Raw genomic sequence first — 14,514 nt, forward strand, 5'->3', positions numbered from 1 at the left:
GTTCTCAAATGATTAAGAGCAGTAACTCTGCTGCAGTCCTAAATTAAATGAATTAAGTAAAATAACTAACTAGTTAGCACTAAACAATAATTATCATAATAAGAACTAATCTTTAAGACAAAATCAGTAACAGTAACAAAACAATCACCAAAAAAAAGACTGCTGCAGTATTTAGGTATTGAATATTTGGGTTAAGTACCTAGTATTTAGGTTCAACAAAATGGTTTCAAAGGGAACATACCTCTCTACCTACACAAGGAAAACCAGAAAGTAAGGAAGGAGCGGGGTGATATGGAGGGGGGGTGGAAGTGGGGGAAATGTTCAATATAAAATTATCTGGAAAAAAAGATTAAAATCAAAAGCATGCAAGTGAATTGGTGAGTCTGTGGTTCTTGTGGCAAGAAAAGAAAGATATTAAGAACAATTGTGATTTTGTCAGCAACTTAAAGTATTTCTTATCACTAGAGAAGTTATTTACCTGTTTGTCTCAAGTAAATACAGTTGCGGCCTTATCTGAAACTGGTTCTTAGAAGAAAAGGTGTCAGAACAAAACGGTAAATTAAGCAGAAACAAATGATGCAAAGAACAAAAGCATTCATTCCAGAGCTCTGCAGGAACATAAGAATGAAATGGCTGTTCAGCTAACAAAAATATACAATGTCCCATTAAACTGGAAGGAGCCTGATTCTCTTCCTGGCTTTAGACCAATTTCTGTAATAAAACAAAACGTTATTTGGTTGCTGGTTACAAGGTTTTTCTGGAAGAGCACTATTAACAGCCGTTACTTCAGTGTACCGTTCTACCTTTTTTAGGTATTCTTTTCCAGTTATTATGAAGTTTTCTATTCCCTGCTGGAAAAGAAAAAGTAAGTTTGTACCTCATCTATTAAAGAAAAGGATATTGATATGGACCTCATTTAAGTGTTTTGAGATTTACTGGTAAAAAGCTGAAGTGTATGTAACTCATTGGTGTGTTCTCTTTGAACAAGCAAGCACTAATACAGAAAGGGCAGCTTTTGCATGATCATTAGTACCACCTAGTAATTTCCTCTTGAAATATGATTGAGTGATTTTTAATAAATTAAAAAGTAAAACTGCTAGATTTTCTACTTTCTGCATGAAAATACAGGAGAGAGCATGGACACTGTAAAAAATATCAACTCCAAATAATGGTTTGGTCTTAATTTCTGTGTGTTTCTGAAATAAGAGAGAGACCAGAAGCTCATAAGGATTCATTTTAAAAACTGAGACTTCATTTATTTCATGAAATGGCTGCTATTGTTCACTTAAAAACATCATGCCAATTAGGAGCTTCCTTATTCTCTTAAAATTATGAATTATTTGAAGGAGTGAAAAAAAAAATCCTCTCTATTGAATTTATATATCTAATTCTTCTAAGTAGGCCAGAGAGGAGGATAGAGTTAAGCTTCCTTAAAGTTCTTGAATGAGCAGTTAGACCAGGGTAAAGCCCCATCTCTCATCTTCTAAGAGTTATGGTTCTTTTTTTTTTTTACTGATGTGGTGTTTTAAACCCATGTGTAGGTGTGCAACCTGTTTCATCTATGCAACACAAAAACCCTAGGCCATTCATCAATGTCTTTCTATTTTATGAATAAGCAATCGCAAATCCTTTCTGCCATTTTTGCCATTTCCATCCTGTTCCCATCACTGTCAGAATCATTTTCACCTTCTGTTCCTTTCAAGTTTTAAATCCTCTCTTCAGTGTATTCATACAGACTGAATTTTATTTTGAACATCTACATTGGTATAAAAATGCAATAAAACAGTTTAGTTCAAGGATTGTTCTAATTGTCATCAGGATTATCTGCAAATCAGTTTTCCATAAATTTGACTATGTCACTGATAACACCTTAAAAATCTTTTTATAACTCTAATCTGATTTTCTTCTTCATTATGAACTGTATAAATCATTCAGCAATTTGGTTCTGTTATACAACTTTACACACATATAGAGTTCATCTCCTTAACTTAAACAAGCACTACTGACTTTTGTCCAGAAAAAAACTCACAAATTCTGTCGAGAAATCTATTCTTCCCTGCAGTGCAGAAATGGTACACCATTCACCATTTGAGAAGTCAGGCTCTGATAGCGTTGATTAGTTGTTCTTTTCTGTTACAAAGGGTAGACAGAAACCTGCACAACAGGTTGTGGGAGCTTGTTTTACACAAGGCTTTGTTTCATTACAATTTTCAGAATTAATCAGAAGCTTGAAACTTTTACTGAGAAAGGCCAGCTCCAGTATTTAATCTCAGTCTTGATCATGGAGGTTGCTAAGCAGTACAACTCTTACCACACACAAAGACGTGGACAGTTGTTGAAATACTGCACACCTTCCAAAGGTTTAGTACCTCCTACCAGGTCTTACCTCCTGATTTTATCTTGATACTTTGTCATTGTGTCTACCTTTAAATCATCATTGTATACTGTTATCTCACTATTTAAAACCTGTGAATGTTGGTTCTGAGAAGTGAATTCAAAGAAGTCAAAGCTACCTTGCCAGGTTTGACATTTCTCTTTCAAGTTCCTAATTTTTATTAATAAAACTTTGTCAGATGGGGTGTAATAGCCAGCATACAGGTATTTAAACTCAGAACAGAAAATAAAGTTTCATCTCCATATATTCTAAAATCAAGAAAGACTGGTAAAATCATGCTGTTCTGCTTTCATTATCACACACTACAATGAGGAAATAATTTGCTTAAATTCCTTTTTGCACTGCTAAGATCACTGTGTGAACACATTTAATTTTCTGAAACATCTGTGAAGCAACTATTACTATACCTATTTTACAAGTAGGGAAACTGAGTCAGAGAAAGGTTCTTATGGCTAGGTGTGACTGTGTATAAATTAATAGCAGTGCTAAGATAAAGGCTGAGAAATTAGTAACTATTGGGTGTTGACTGAGTTCACCAGAATACACTACCAGGGCACATTTTTTCCACATGGCAGAAATTCTTTTTGTAAACTGCAGTGCTGGACAACCCTATAATTATGCACAGAGCACTTTAGGACAAAAAAAGCAATAATTTTTCGCTCAACAGGTTTACATGGAACTTCAGAAACTTGCTCTCAGTACCAATAATATTCATTCAAACAGCCATCTACTCAGGCCCTCATTCTCTCTTAGGCCACTTTGTACTGCTTGGACAGTAGTGAACCAGATAATCGAGCCCTTATAGTATAGCATAAGGACTAGTTCTTATAGCAGCCTCAGAAACCCTTACTAACTTCAGTGAGGCTTTGTACTAGTGCAGAGATTAATTCATGTGGAACTAATTGCAGGACTGTGGCCCAAGTAAGAAACTGGTCTAGCTCTGTTTGCTTGTTATCCAGTTGTCAAATGTAGTGCTCATTAAGTGCAGAAACAAAGGGTCCAGATGGATTCCTTATATCTGAGAAATGTGTTTCCCATATAAAAAAAAATAATGAGTAACACTGCAGTGGGATTTAAAACCTTACTGAAAAGAAGGGAAACTCTAAGGCAGGTCTTTTAATCAAGAATAATTCAGAGGCCCTTCCACTATGCATTTTACGGTCTACTTTTACCTAAATATATCATTTATGCAAAGTGCACTTTTTTCCATAGAACATGAATGAGACTAAAACAAATGCCTTCCAGTCCCAGTGCTCTCTTCCATAGTGTGAACTCTGTGCTTGGTTCCAATTCTGCTCTATTCTCTTTCTCCCATCCTGTAAGACTGAGATTTTCTGTCCTACACAAGACATTTCTGGACTCCTCTAACTTAACCTGCTGAAGTCCCTAACAGCAGGATCAGACAGACAAGCATCACTAACATGAGAGTTATAGCTGTTTCCTTACATCAGCAGATGGCAATAAGCTAGTGTAGGAGGCATAACAGCATAGAATTTGGCATGAAGAGATTATCTGCTGCATGGATGTACCAATCTAATATCTGATTTTAAAAAAAAAGCAAAACCACAAAGTGATTAAGAATTGGAATCCAGAATTAAAAAACTGGAAGAAGTTTCCAGAAGCCTTCAATGTTATGGCATTTTCAGGATATACCCAAGTTCTAACGTGATCTAGAAGGGAACTTGAATTCTCTGCTGCCTAACAGCATGGAGGATGCAGTTTCATGAAAAGTTTCAGGAAACCTAAGTCTACCTATCTGCCAAAAAGGGCAGTCCCGCTCTTCTCCAAAGTGCATTTCTACCTATTCCCTTGTGAAGATACCAACACTTGGGCAGCCACGCAAACAAATTACCTCAGGGAAATGACCTGGCTGAAAATTAACCCAGTAAAATAAATTCTTTTTGCAACAGGATCAATTCTCTGATCCAACTTTCTATACAGCCACTGTTAGCACAAATGCCAGTACTAGACAGTGGAGAAGAGCATGAAGTCAATAATGGGAAGGAGGGATAGTTGAGTTTCACCATCTGTATGGCTAAGGTGTTCCAGATAAAGCCATGTGTTGCCTGGCTGGATATAGATAGGCAGATAGGCACCAAACCATTTAACATTCAGTAAATTGTCAATAGTTATGTCAATTAACCAAATAAGCAAATAAAGCAGTTGGTGCCAAGTACAGGACAAAATCTACAAAGTTCTAGCTGAGAAATTTAGGTTGCTATACTCAGCCCTCTGTGGCTTCCATGTGTAAATATATCTCAAGCACCATTTATCTGTTCCCAGCAAGACAAATGGATCCAGGCACTCCCTTACTCCACTCCCTCAGGCATTGAAATCCACCACTTAATCAGCCAGTAAGACCTTCCAACCCAGATTAGCTGCTTCTTTGCAAGTGCCTGTGTTTCTGAAGGTAGGGATGTGTAAAGCTACTTACATCCAGATGCTGTTTTGCTGTGTAACGGCCTAACCACAAGGGGATTCTCAGATATGCCTGTCCTGGTTATCTCCTCCAGTCTGAAGCACATCTACAGGGTCAGGACCCACAGAGTGAACAGGCATGGACAGGAATTCTGAAGGCTGGTAGCTAGCATGGGTATGCATTGCATATATGATTACACTCAAAATCCCAGAATTCAAAGCATTTGTCTGCAGTAGCAGGGATTATTTCCTTTTCATTAATGCTCAAGATGTACCTTTTACATTAATCCATATTTTAAAAAATAGCAGCACAAATAACATTCTCAATCTCTTACAGTGAAAAATAATTTAATGGCTTCAGTAGGGCTACTCCTAATAGTTGAGACAGCAAATCAGGAGTGCAATCTGGGACATAAAAAACCCTGCATGTTACAATCAGATACGTCAAATAAGTACTCTACAGATATTCATGTTCAGATGTTACTACTACTTTAGATATCATGATATTTTTTCCCTCTCTTCAGGTGTAATCCTTGGATTTTCCCTCCGATCATATAAGATGAGCTATCGGGAAGTCAAGTACTTTTCATTTCCAGGAGAACTACTCATGAGAATGCTGCAAATGCTGGTCCTGCCACTAATTGTATCCAGTTTAGTCACAGGTAAAAAAGAAAGTTTTTTTTCTTCTTTTAAATAATTTGATAAAGATGCACACACCAAATCATAAAAAATGAACATTCCATGTTCCAGAAATGTTATAAGCTGCAGAAAGAGATAGCTTTGCTATTGCTGTTTTAGAGACAATGTGTCAATACATTTGAATTAATATACAAAGAAATTAAAAGATGCTTTTCCCAATTCCAAGACAATCTAAATGTACAAGTAACTATATGTAGGTGCTATGAAGCTGACTCTGTACTCCACTTCCTTCTCTTATTTCCTCAACAAATATTTCTTCCACAATGTCTTATTGTTATCCGAGATAAGGTATCTCAGAAAAATAGTTCCAAGACACAAGAAAGCTTAAACTATTGATCATGGGCAATAACCCACAGCTGTAAACCCGGATCTGTAAAGCATGTGTCTACCTCCTAAACTTTTAGCAACAGATTAGAAAAAATAGGTGATAGACAGCATAGATTGAATAGTTTGGAAGAAACTTCATTCCACCAGTACTGGTTTCCTGTCTTCTGGTCAGCAATTCTCTTAAGCTTCAAGCCCTCTTTATTAAGTTGTTCCTTGAGCTAGAGATATAATAATTTATTTCTTATGATCATGTATGCCTTGTCATTCTACCTAAGTTTCATGGAAGACCTCTCAGATTTTTTGTGAATGTTTAGGACATACCTGTGATTTATTCATCCTATTAATTATCTGAAGAAAAGAAAGCATGGGCTTTGGTCTATCAGCACATCAGTGGTACAGCTTGGAGAACTTAAATCAAAACCAGCCACTGTGAAGTCCTACGTTCTAAACACCTAATATACTACCTTAATTGTCAGAGGATCCAGAGATTATAAACTGTTCTCTATTTCAATGATTTTCAAATACTTTAACATTAAGACCTCCCCTAAAAATGCAAATGAGCATAGACTCCACCTTCACAGATACCAAAGATAGCATATATGTATATAAGCTGTTAATACAACAGCAGAAAACTAGGGTATTCACAGTTACAAGATCACATGCCTTCACATATTTCAAGGAGAAACTAAAGCTTGTTTCTATACACACATATTATATGGATAATTAAAGCTTAATGAACACTGAAACTAGAGAGAAAATTTTAAATCATGTAGGGCAAACAATGACAGGTTTTATTCCCAACCAGTGTAAAATTCTGTTACATGTCATATCTCCTTGCAGTCTTCTTGTCCCTTCCACCTGCAGAACTTCCCAGGTTGGCTGGACACTGATAGAATTTACCTGCTCAGTTCCTCGTAACTCTGCATCCATACTGGTTCTTTGAAAGAGCTCAAGGTAAAACAGGAAATTAGGTAGATCATCCTATACAAGGATTTGAATTCACTTTCAAGATTTTAAGAAGAAACACTTTATTCAGGGAAAGATCAGCAAATCCACTTCAGAGAGTCGTAAGCCTCACAAGGAGCTGGCCTTGTGACAAAACAAGATCATCTGCTGTACCAGCACATCTCAGAGATTTTATGATATACCAGAACAATGAGTTTCCAAATAGTTCTATTCTGAGAAGAATCTTCAACCTCTGGATTCAAACAATACCCTTCTTTTTGATGGCTTTTTTCCCCTTTAAATTTTTTTGAGACCTTTATCCTTTTTTATGACCTTTTTTATGCCTTTTTTTCATAACAATAATTTCCTTTATTTTATAAAGGTTTGTGGCAAAGAGAAATCTTATATAGCTATAAGATTTGTCTTATTATCACACAAGGGCCTTGTAATATTAAACAGATTATTCTTAGAGTTTCCCTTTGAAGTAGAGACAGTAATTTTCAAGGTGAATAACAACATTTTAAACTTCTTTAGTCGGACAGGGAATAATCAGAGAAAACTCAGTGCAACTCACAAATGACAGATTTAATTCTTTAAAAAAAAATCATTAAATAAAAGATATTTTCCTGTTCATTGCTGAAACTGTGGAAAACCTGTTTTCTACACTGAAAAATACCTAATTTAGCATACAAATTGTTGTGGTTTTTTTTTTAAAGATGCTCTTACATATTTGCTACAGAACTCTGATACTCAAGTAAATATACAGGTATTTTTGAACATCTAGATAATAATGAACTATAACCTTTACAGGTACACTACTGTGCAATTTTATAGATGCTATTGGTCTCTTCTTTTTTTACACATTACAGGATAATTAGTTGGGTAAAAGTCTTATATTTCTCAAGTCAGTCTTAAGACCGCTCTTTGCATCCATGAGCCAAAACTCTTATTTCCTGTATTTTGTTTGGCAAAGCAAAGTGGATGCCTCTTAACTAACCTCAGGAAGATTCCTCCAGGGTCTTGCACGCTGATAGTATAATTGCTTCTTCCATTTGTAAATGATCTGAATAAATATTTTTTGCTCTTTGTAGGCATGACAGTGTCTCCCAGATATGATGTTCTGGGTTTCCATTTGTATTTATGTAAGTGTGCTCAATATAACTGGTTGTGACAATATTAGAACATACGGTCTCTGAGGTATTAGAAATAGGCTGGGGATGATTACATTCCTTCACAAATTTTGTGAATGTCAAAGAAATTAGAGCAATAAAAACAAAGTAATAAATATAGAAGCTATGGGCTGTTATGTAAGTGCAACATAAATTGGGAAAGTGAAGACTTCTGCTATACAGGTAAACAGTTCTGACGGTTATTCACAGACTCTTGGGCTAATAAAATATAAAAGGTGAAGTCAACACAGTCACATTTCTCTATAGCCTGTTTTGGTACCTTCATGAAAGAAACAATGCAGAATCATATTCAGAGGTTTCCACTCCCGTTTGCCTTGTGACTTACCATTATTGCATGTGGCTTAAGCAGGTGTATAGTTTTCTTCATGAGATTCTGTCTTCTGATGTGTATGTTACAAGGCATGTACTAACATCTGCTTGGGTGAAAATGGAGGTTGTATGCATACCTTTCACCATCTTTTACTGCTTATAGGAAAATATGATTATATGGATACCTGTATTCTTTATCTTTTATGGTTTAGACACAAATCCAGCTGCATACTCTATGCTGGTCTTTATTCTCTACAGTCTTTCAGATGGGAGAACTCCCAAGTCAGCATTCCCAATCAGTATCTGTTACAAAGTCAAAGGCAAAATTAAAGCACAGTATATGGGAGGCAGCATAAATAACCAAAGAAATAGATGAAATTCCCATCTGGATTATTTTATGGACAAATCTGACCCGAATTCTTATACAAACACAGGGCTGACAGTTTTGCTCCGTTTCTGTTTTGAGTTTGTTGCAGTTATGGGAGTTCAAAATATTTTATACCTTCTTATTTGATTATAATTTGAAGCATTTGACATAAACAAATTTCTTGACATAATAATTTTAAAATATGCATTGTCCCTTAAAGGTATATAAAATAAATATATATGCATATGATAACAATTGAACTTGTCATGAAATAGGCAAAGACTACAAGATTTGCACCAGCATTAAGACTACTATGCACTAATATTTTTTGAGCTGTTATAGCAAGATCATAATGAAATTGAAATTCCATACCTTAAAACTGGCCCACAAATTTTATCTGCATGTTTCAGTTATTCACTGAATATAAGGGCATCAGAATGAGGTACTTTTTCTAACCAAACTATGTATTTCCTGAAATCACATTCACAAAAATGATTCATGACTAGTCTTTATAAAAAATGTAGCTGGAACATGACATTTGTGACAAATATTAAAGCTAGAGAAATTTTGCAAGGGTTATTGGCAAATATTTTCACAATTCTGGTCATAGCTCAGTTTAATAGATAGGCTGCTTCTCCTTCCCCAGCATTGTGGAAGCTTGGAATCTAGTTGTGCAGGCACAACTACTTTTAAATGCAAGTAAACTAGGATTAAATTCTGTGCATTTCTTTCAAATATCCTTGTCTGGTAAAATATAGCAAAGCATAAAAAGCCCAGTCAAAATCTGAGACTAATTTTTCCTGCATATTGCAGAAACAGTATGAAAATTGTTTATTTACTAACAGTAATCAAGCTGGGGAAAGAGAAAGGGAATGTAGGAATGTAGAAGCAGTGAAAACAGTGAGGTCCACTGGCTCATCAATGATTATCAGTACAACACAATGTGCATTAGATGATAATGCTTGTCCAATGCTTGTCCAAACTGTTAATGGGAGTAACACTAATATGGTGCAAATGAATCTTAATCACACACTAGGATTTTGTGTGCAAGATTCTGTACAAACACAAAGACTGTGAATCTTCTTACACAAAAGGAAGCTGTATAGTAAAACAGTTTAGAAGCCTGAGCATGGAAGGTTTACCTCAAAGAAGAAAAACATCTTAGTATGTAGTTTGTAGTATGTCTTTGTTTATATTCACTCCCCTTTCTAATTCAAATAATGACATGGCTGTCTTTCACGGATTCTGGAAGACACAGAAACTTCCCTGCCTCTGATGCAGCCTTTTAATAACAGACTACAACACTGATATCTGCAGAGACACAAGTGACTCTCCTTTGGGCAGACTCAGAGACATAAGCTTTTAACCCCAGGTTTTTCAACATGTTCATGGTGTTTAGCACTACAAAAACTATAGAATGTGTTGACAAAGTGCAGAAAGATGAAATTTCCATGTGTGGATGTCTCTTAACAAACCTTAGAAGTACATATGATGCTTTTGATTTCAGCTATCAAAGCAGTGCAATGAACAGTGACAATGTTAAAAACAAGTAGTAAGGAACATGGTCTATCCCCTCACTGAGATAAAAACAAAGGCACACAGAGTGACTCGAGTAACAAAACAAAACACAAGTAGAGATCACAATTAACAGACAAGTTGCAGATGCAGTTGCTTGAAATTACCTATAATGAAACAAGGATAATATTCAAAGAAACGACTGCACCTGAAATAGTCTCCAAGACACTCCCTTACATAAGTCAGGAAAAACACAATATCTGGATATGAACAGATTCAACTGCTGAAAAGCCAAATTTTGCCCAAAGCAATTTATGGATGTAAAATGTGGAAAATTAATGCCATGTCATGTTGTATAACCTTAGGCAAATGATGTTTCCCTTTTGTATCTGTGCTTTCTTTCTCCTTTCAGATGTAGTGCTGATGAAGTTTTTTTACAGCTACTAGGCAGAAATGAAGATAACTATATATGATGGAAATTTTAATGGAGACATGTAGATTAAGTTGTCACAGCTCAGCTGTGTATATAGCTATTGTGTATATAGCTATGTATATATAGCTCAGCTGTGTGTATAGCTATTTTACTTGTATCACTGTAGAGATGGAAATAAACTTAAGCAAATAATTACAGCAAGGATGGTATATGGGGCCATCACTGAGAAAGTCGCTGTAGAAATACTACACCCAAAGTTACCTAGTGACTGCTTGCAGCTAGTTATGATGGTATCACTAATAATCAGATATGCATAAATGGACCATATTTTTTCACTAGATACAACTGTTTAACAGGAAAGTGTTAACGATGAAGTTAAAAAAAAATTCTCCTGACATTAGCATATGGTGTGGTGGACCTAAACTAGGTTGCATGACAGGGAACTGTGATACAATGGCACAGCCTCCCACATTCAGATAGCAGCTGTAGCCAGTCTTCTGTAAAGACATAATTCTAGAAAATACTACAGTCTCATGTTATTAAATTTAAGAAATTAGGTATTATAATTGCCTTTCCAATATTTAGAATGAGGCAGCAAAGGACTGATCAAGTGTAACTGGATGCAAATGCTATTAAAACTTATCAAAACACCTATCCTCTAGTAAATTATTATCATTTTTCATTTTGACAATTGTAATGTCCTTTATTAACATATTAAATAAATAGCAGTAAACATAAAGGGCCAGAATTTTCAATTTGCTCATCCTAACCCCTCACATCAGAGCACACAATAGGAAGGTCTCATAAAGAGACCTGCGCATCACCTCTTCAAAAAAGAGGCTGGGAATCCATCCTGTGTCTAGGTTTGTGGACGCAGAAGCCATACTGTATGAAGTCTCTGTGTAGTTCCAGTGTTCTCCTGTCTACTTGCTGACAAGTCTATTGTGGAAAAAAGGCTATCACTTACTACAAGGTCCCAGGTGCTGTCTCATATCAGCCACAAATGTTTATGGTAATTTCAACAGATGGAAAGTCTCATTTAGCAGGATTCCAGAGAGGGGAACAAATGCTGTGGAGCCAGCATTATCCTTCTCCCAGGAAGGAAAAGGAGGGGCCTAGCAGTAATTCCCTTTAAATCATTCTGGCAGAACAGACCTATAACCAGTGCCTGTGCAAACCAAAATTATTAACAAAATTCAGTCTTACTCTTCTGTGTTTCAGTTTAAAAAATATAGCATTCCTGATTCAGTTCATATAGTTCATACATGTAAATTGAGAAACAGTTTGGCAGTGTTTGCTCAGTTTAGCTGTTCACCAGAGCAATGAACCCATGTTCCAAATTCCAAAATTTGGAAATTTTCTGATTTTCCCAAAATTCTCTGATTTTTGCATGTCCTAGAGAAATTATTTTAGAAGTCAAAATAAGCAAAACCCATCAAATCAATGAAAAGCTTTATACTGATCTCATTTGACTCTAGTTATAGGCAAAAGAAAAGAATTGACAGATCCTCTATGAGTGAAGCACCTTTTGGATTGGCAGTGTATTTCAGCTGCCTGTATATTTGTATTGAAAGCTTGCTACAGAGGAACCCTGTAGATACCTCCTACAGTAGTAAGCCTGCTATAAGTCACCAATCCATGAACATCCTAGGAGTATATATTTTTTTTACTTATGCCTTTCTTTTAATACATAAAATGTTATTTTAAAAAGTAACTAACCTTCTTTTTCAGGCAACTCTTTCCTCTTTCTCCCCCACCCGATACTATATAAGCATGCCAACATTGTAAAAGCTGAATTGCATGGCAGCTTTAATTTTATGCACTTGTACATTTCATGCACACATCAGTTTATGCATTCATATAAGTATTTACATATGCAATTTGCATAACAGGATGACAGTGCTATTTAATTTAAACATCCCAACCCTTTTTTTTCCCACAAAAAAGGGAAAACTTGTGCTTTGATTTGTGTGTGTCCAAAACCTGTAGCTAAAAATGTGGACATGCAAGTTACTAAGTTTGTAAAGATCCAGTCATCTTGTAAATGGAATTTCCTGTAGGGCTAAAGAAACAATTGAAGAAACGTTACTAGTGTTGATCCATGTTCTGTAACAATTTCATCTCAGGCTAGCATCTTTATGGTAGATGCAGGCCAACAGCAGCTAAAAATATACAAACATGAAACTTTATATACATAATTACTTTAAGCACCTGCTCTTCAGTACCTGTATTATTGTATAAAACAAATGTCTATAAAGTCTGGCATACAGCCTCTAATAACCATTATTTAGACAGGCACTCAAACAATAAGAAATTAGAACCTTCTTATACTGTTCCTTTCCACAATCTTTAAGGGAATGTGGGCAGGATAAGTTTAATAATTATGTCATGTACTTCTAAAGTATTTTGGACAAAGCTTTTAGAAGTTTAAAAAAAGAGTTTTAGTAGCAGGCAGCTACATTTTGAAAAATCAATAAGTAAAAAAGGTAGGTTGGAAACTATTTAGCACCTAGAAACACAAATTTTCAAGTTGAAACACAGAAAGAACTATATGCACATTCAGTGTGTTTTGGCAATCCGTTTGGCTGTGACATCCTGAATATGTTTCCTGAACAAGTTTTATACAGAAAGTGCTCCAGGAGGAAACTAACTATACCCAGTTGGAAGTCAGAAAGCATTGTGCCAGGCATGGATGTTAGAAAATCATAACGAAATGTCATACATGTGTGTGCAATAAATACAGCTTTGGGTGGAACCTCTTACTCAGAAAGTACTATATATATCAATCTATGCAAATACTGAAAGCAAGGAGCCACAGAAAGGATCATAAAATGAAAATATAACTCAATTCTCAACCATTTCTGAAACAATTTTGCAATAGGAAATGCACAGCAATCTATCTTCAGAAAAGCCTGAGAGAACAATTCTAAGTGAACCCAGATCCCACTAAAAATTAAAATGCAATAAAAGGAGAGATGAAATATCTGCATATAATGACACTCGGTGTAAAATAAAATTTGATTATACCTTAAAAAAGAAAACCTAAGCATCCAAAAGCAGAAAGTACGCAGCAGTGTGTTTTTGAAGTCTTAGTTTCTGCAAGCAGTAATGGACAAACAGCAAGCGTGTTCAAGAACAAAGTCTGCAATAATTAAAGAGAGCAAAACTAAAAAAACCTCTAAAATCATTCAAGTTTGCTAGAAGCCCTTAATTAAAGGCTGATTTAAATTTCATTGCAACCTATAGCTTTTCCTAGTGAACCACTACTTTTTTTTTTTTTTTTCCCCACAAATATTGAATAACCACACTGTTATTCAATTTGCATTCTGCATGGGATTCCAACTGAGTTGGTGACAGGTAACAACATCCCATCCTCAAAGACTTAGTTTTGATTTTTTATCTTAGTTCAAATGCATAACATCAAGACTTTGCTTGCTGACAGGCAAGTCACTGGCAAAACAAAAAGCAAAAACTGGAAGAACACGTAAGAGTTAAAGCATCCTGCCTAAGCACTGATGGACCATTGTAAATCCACACTGTCTCTCTATTAACATTTCTGTTTCAAAGGCAGAAGTACTAAAAATATCCTAGGGACAGCTCAAAGTAATTTTTTGAGTTTGATACAAACAAATACAAATTGGTTACAGAAAAACAGCACACGTGAAAATTAAAAATACTTAACTTAACTTAAAAATACTTAACTTTAAAATATTATGAAATGCAAAATCAGCTACCTTAGATTGTAAACGGAGAAGACTTGAGTTTGTATTTTGTACAGCAAAATTTTGGGAACTAGGACACTGAGAGCAAGCATTTTATTCAGGATATTGAAGACTGAAGCTGTATAGAACGATGTTTTCAATAACAAGTAACTCTGTGATAACATGACAGATGAACTAGAATGGTGCCAAGAGCA

At 35.5% G+C, this 14,514-nt stretch overlaps 1 protein-coding gene across 1 annotated transcript in view; it reads left to right on the forward strand.

Moving 5' to 3' along the window:
- SLC1A3 (solute carrier family 1 member 3) overlaps positions 1 to 14,514 on the forward strand; it is a 67,907-nt gene that overhangs the window by 15,231 nt on the left and 38,162 nt on the right. Inside the window, exon 3 of the mRNA XM_075021865.1 lies at positions 5,338 to 5,475. Within this exon, the coding sequence (XP_074877966.1) occupies positions 5,338 to 5,475 (138 nt within the window). The remainder of the gene's footprint in view (positions 1 to 5,337; positions 5,476 to 14,514) is intronic.

This window comes from Buteo buteo, chromosome Z (assembly GCF_964188355.1).
Source record: "Buteo buteo chromosome Z, bButBut1.hap1.1, whole genome shotgun sequence".
In the NCBI taxonomy this organism is placed as follows: domain Eukaryota; kingdom Metazoa; phylum Chordata; class Aves; order Accipitriformes; family Accipitridae; genus Buteo; species Buteo buteo.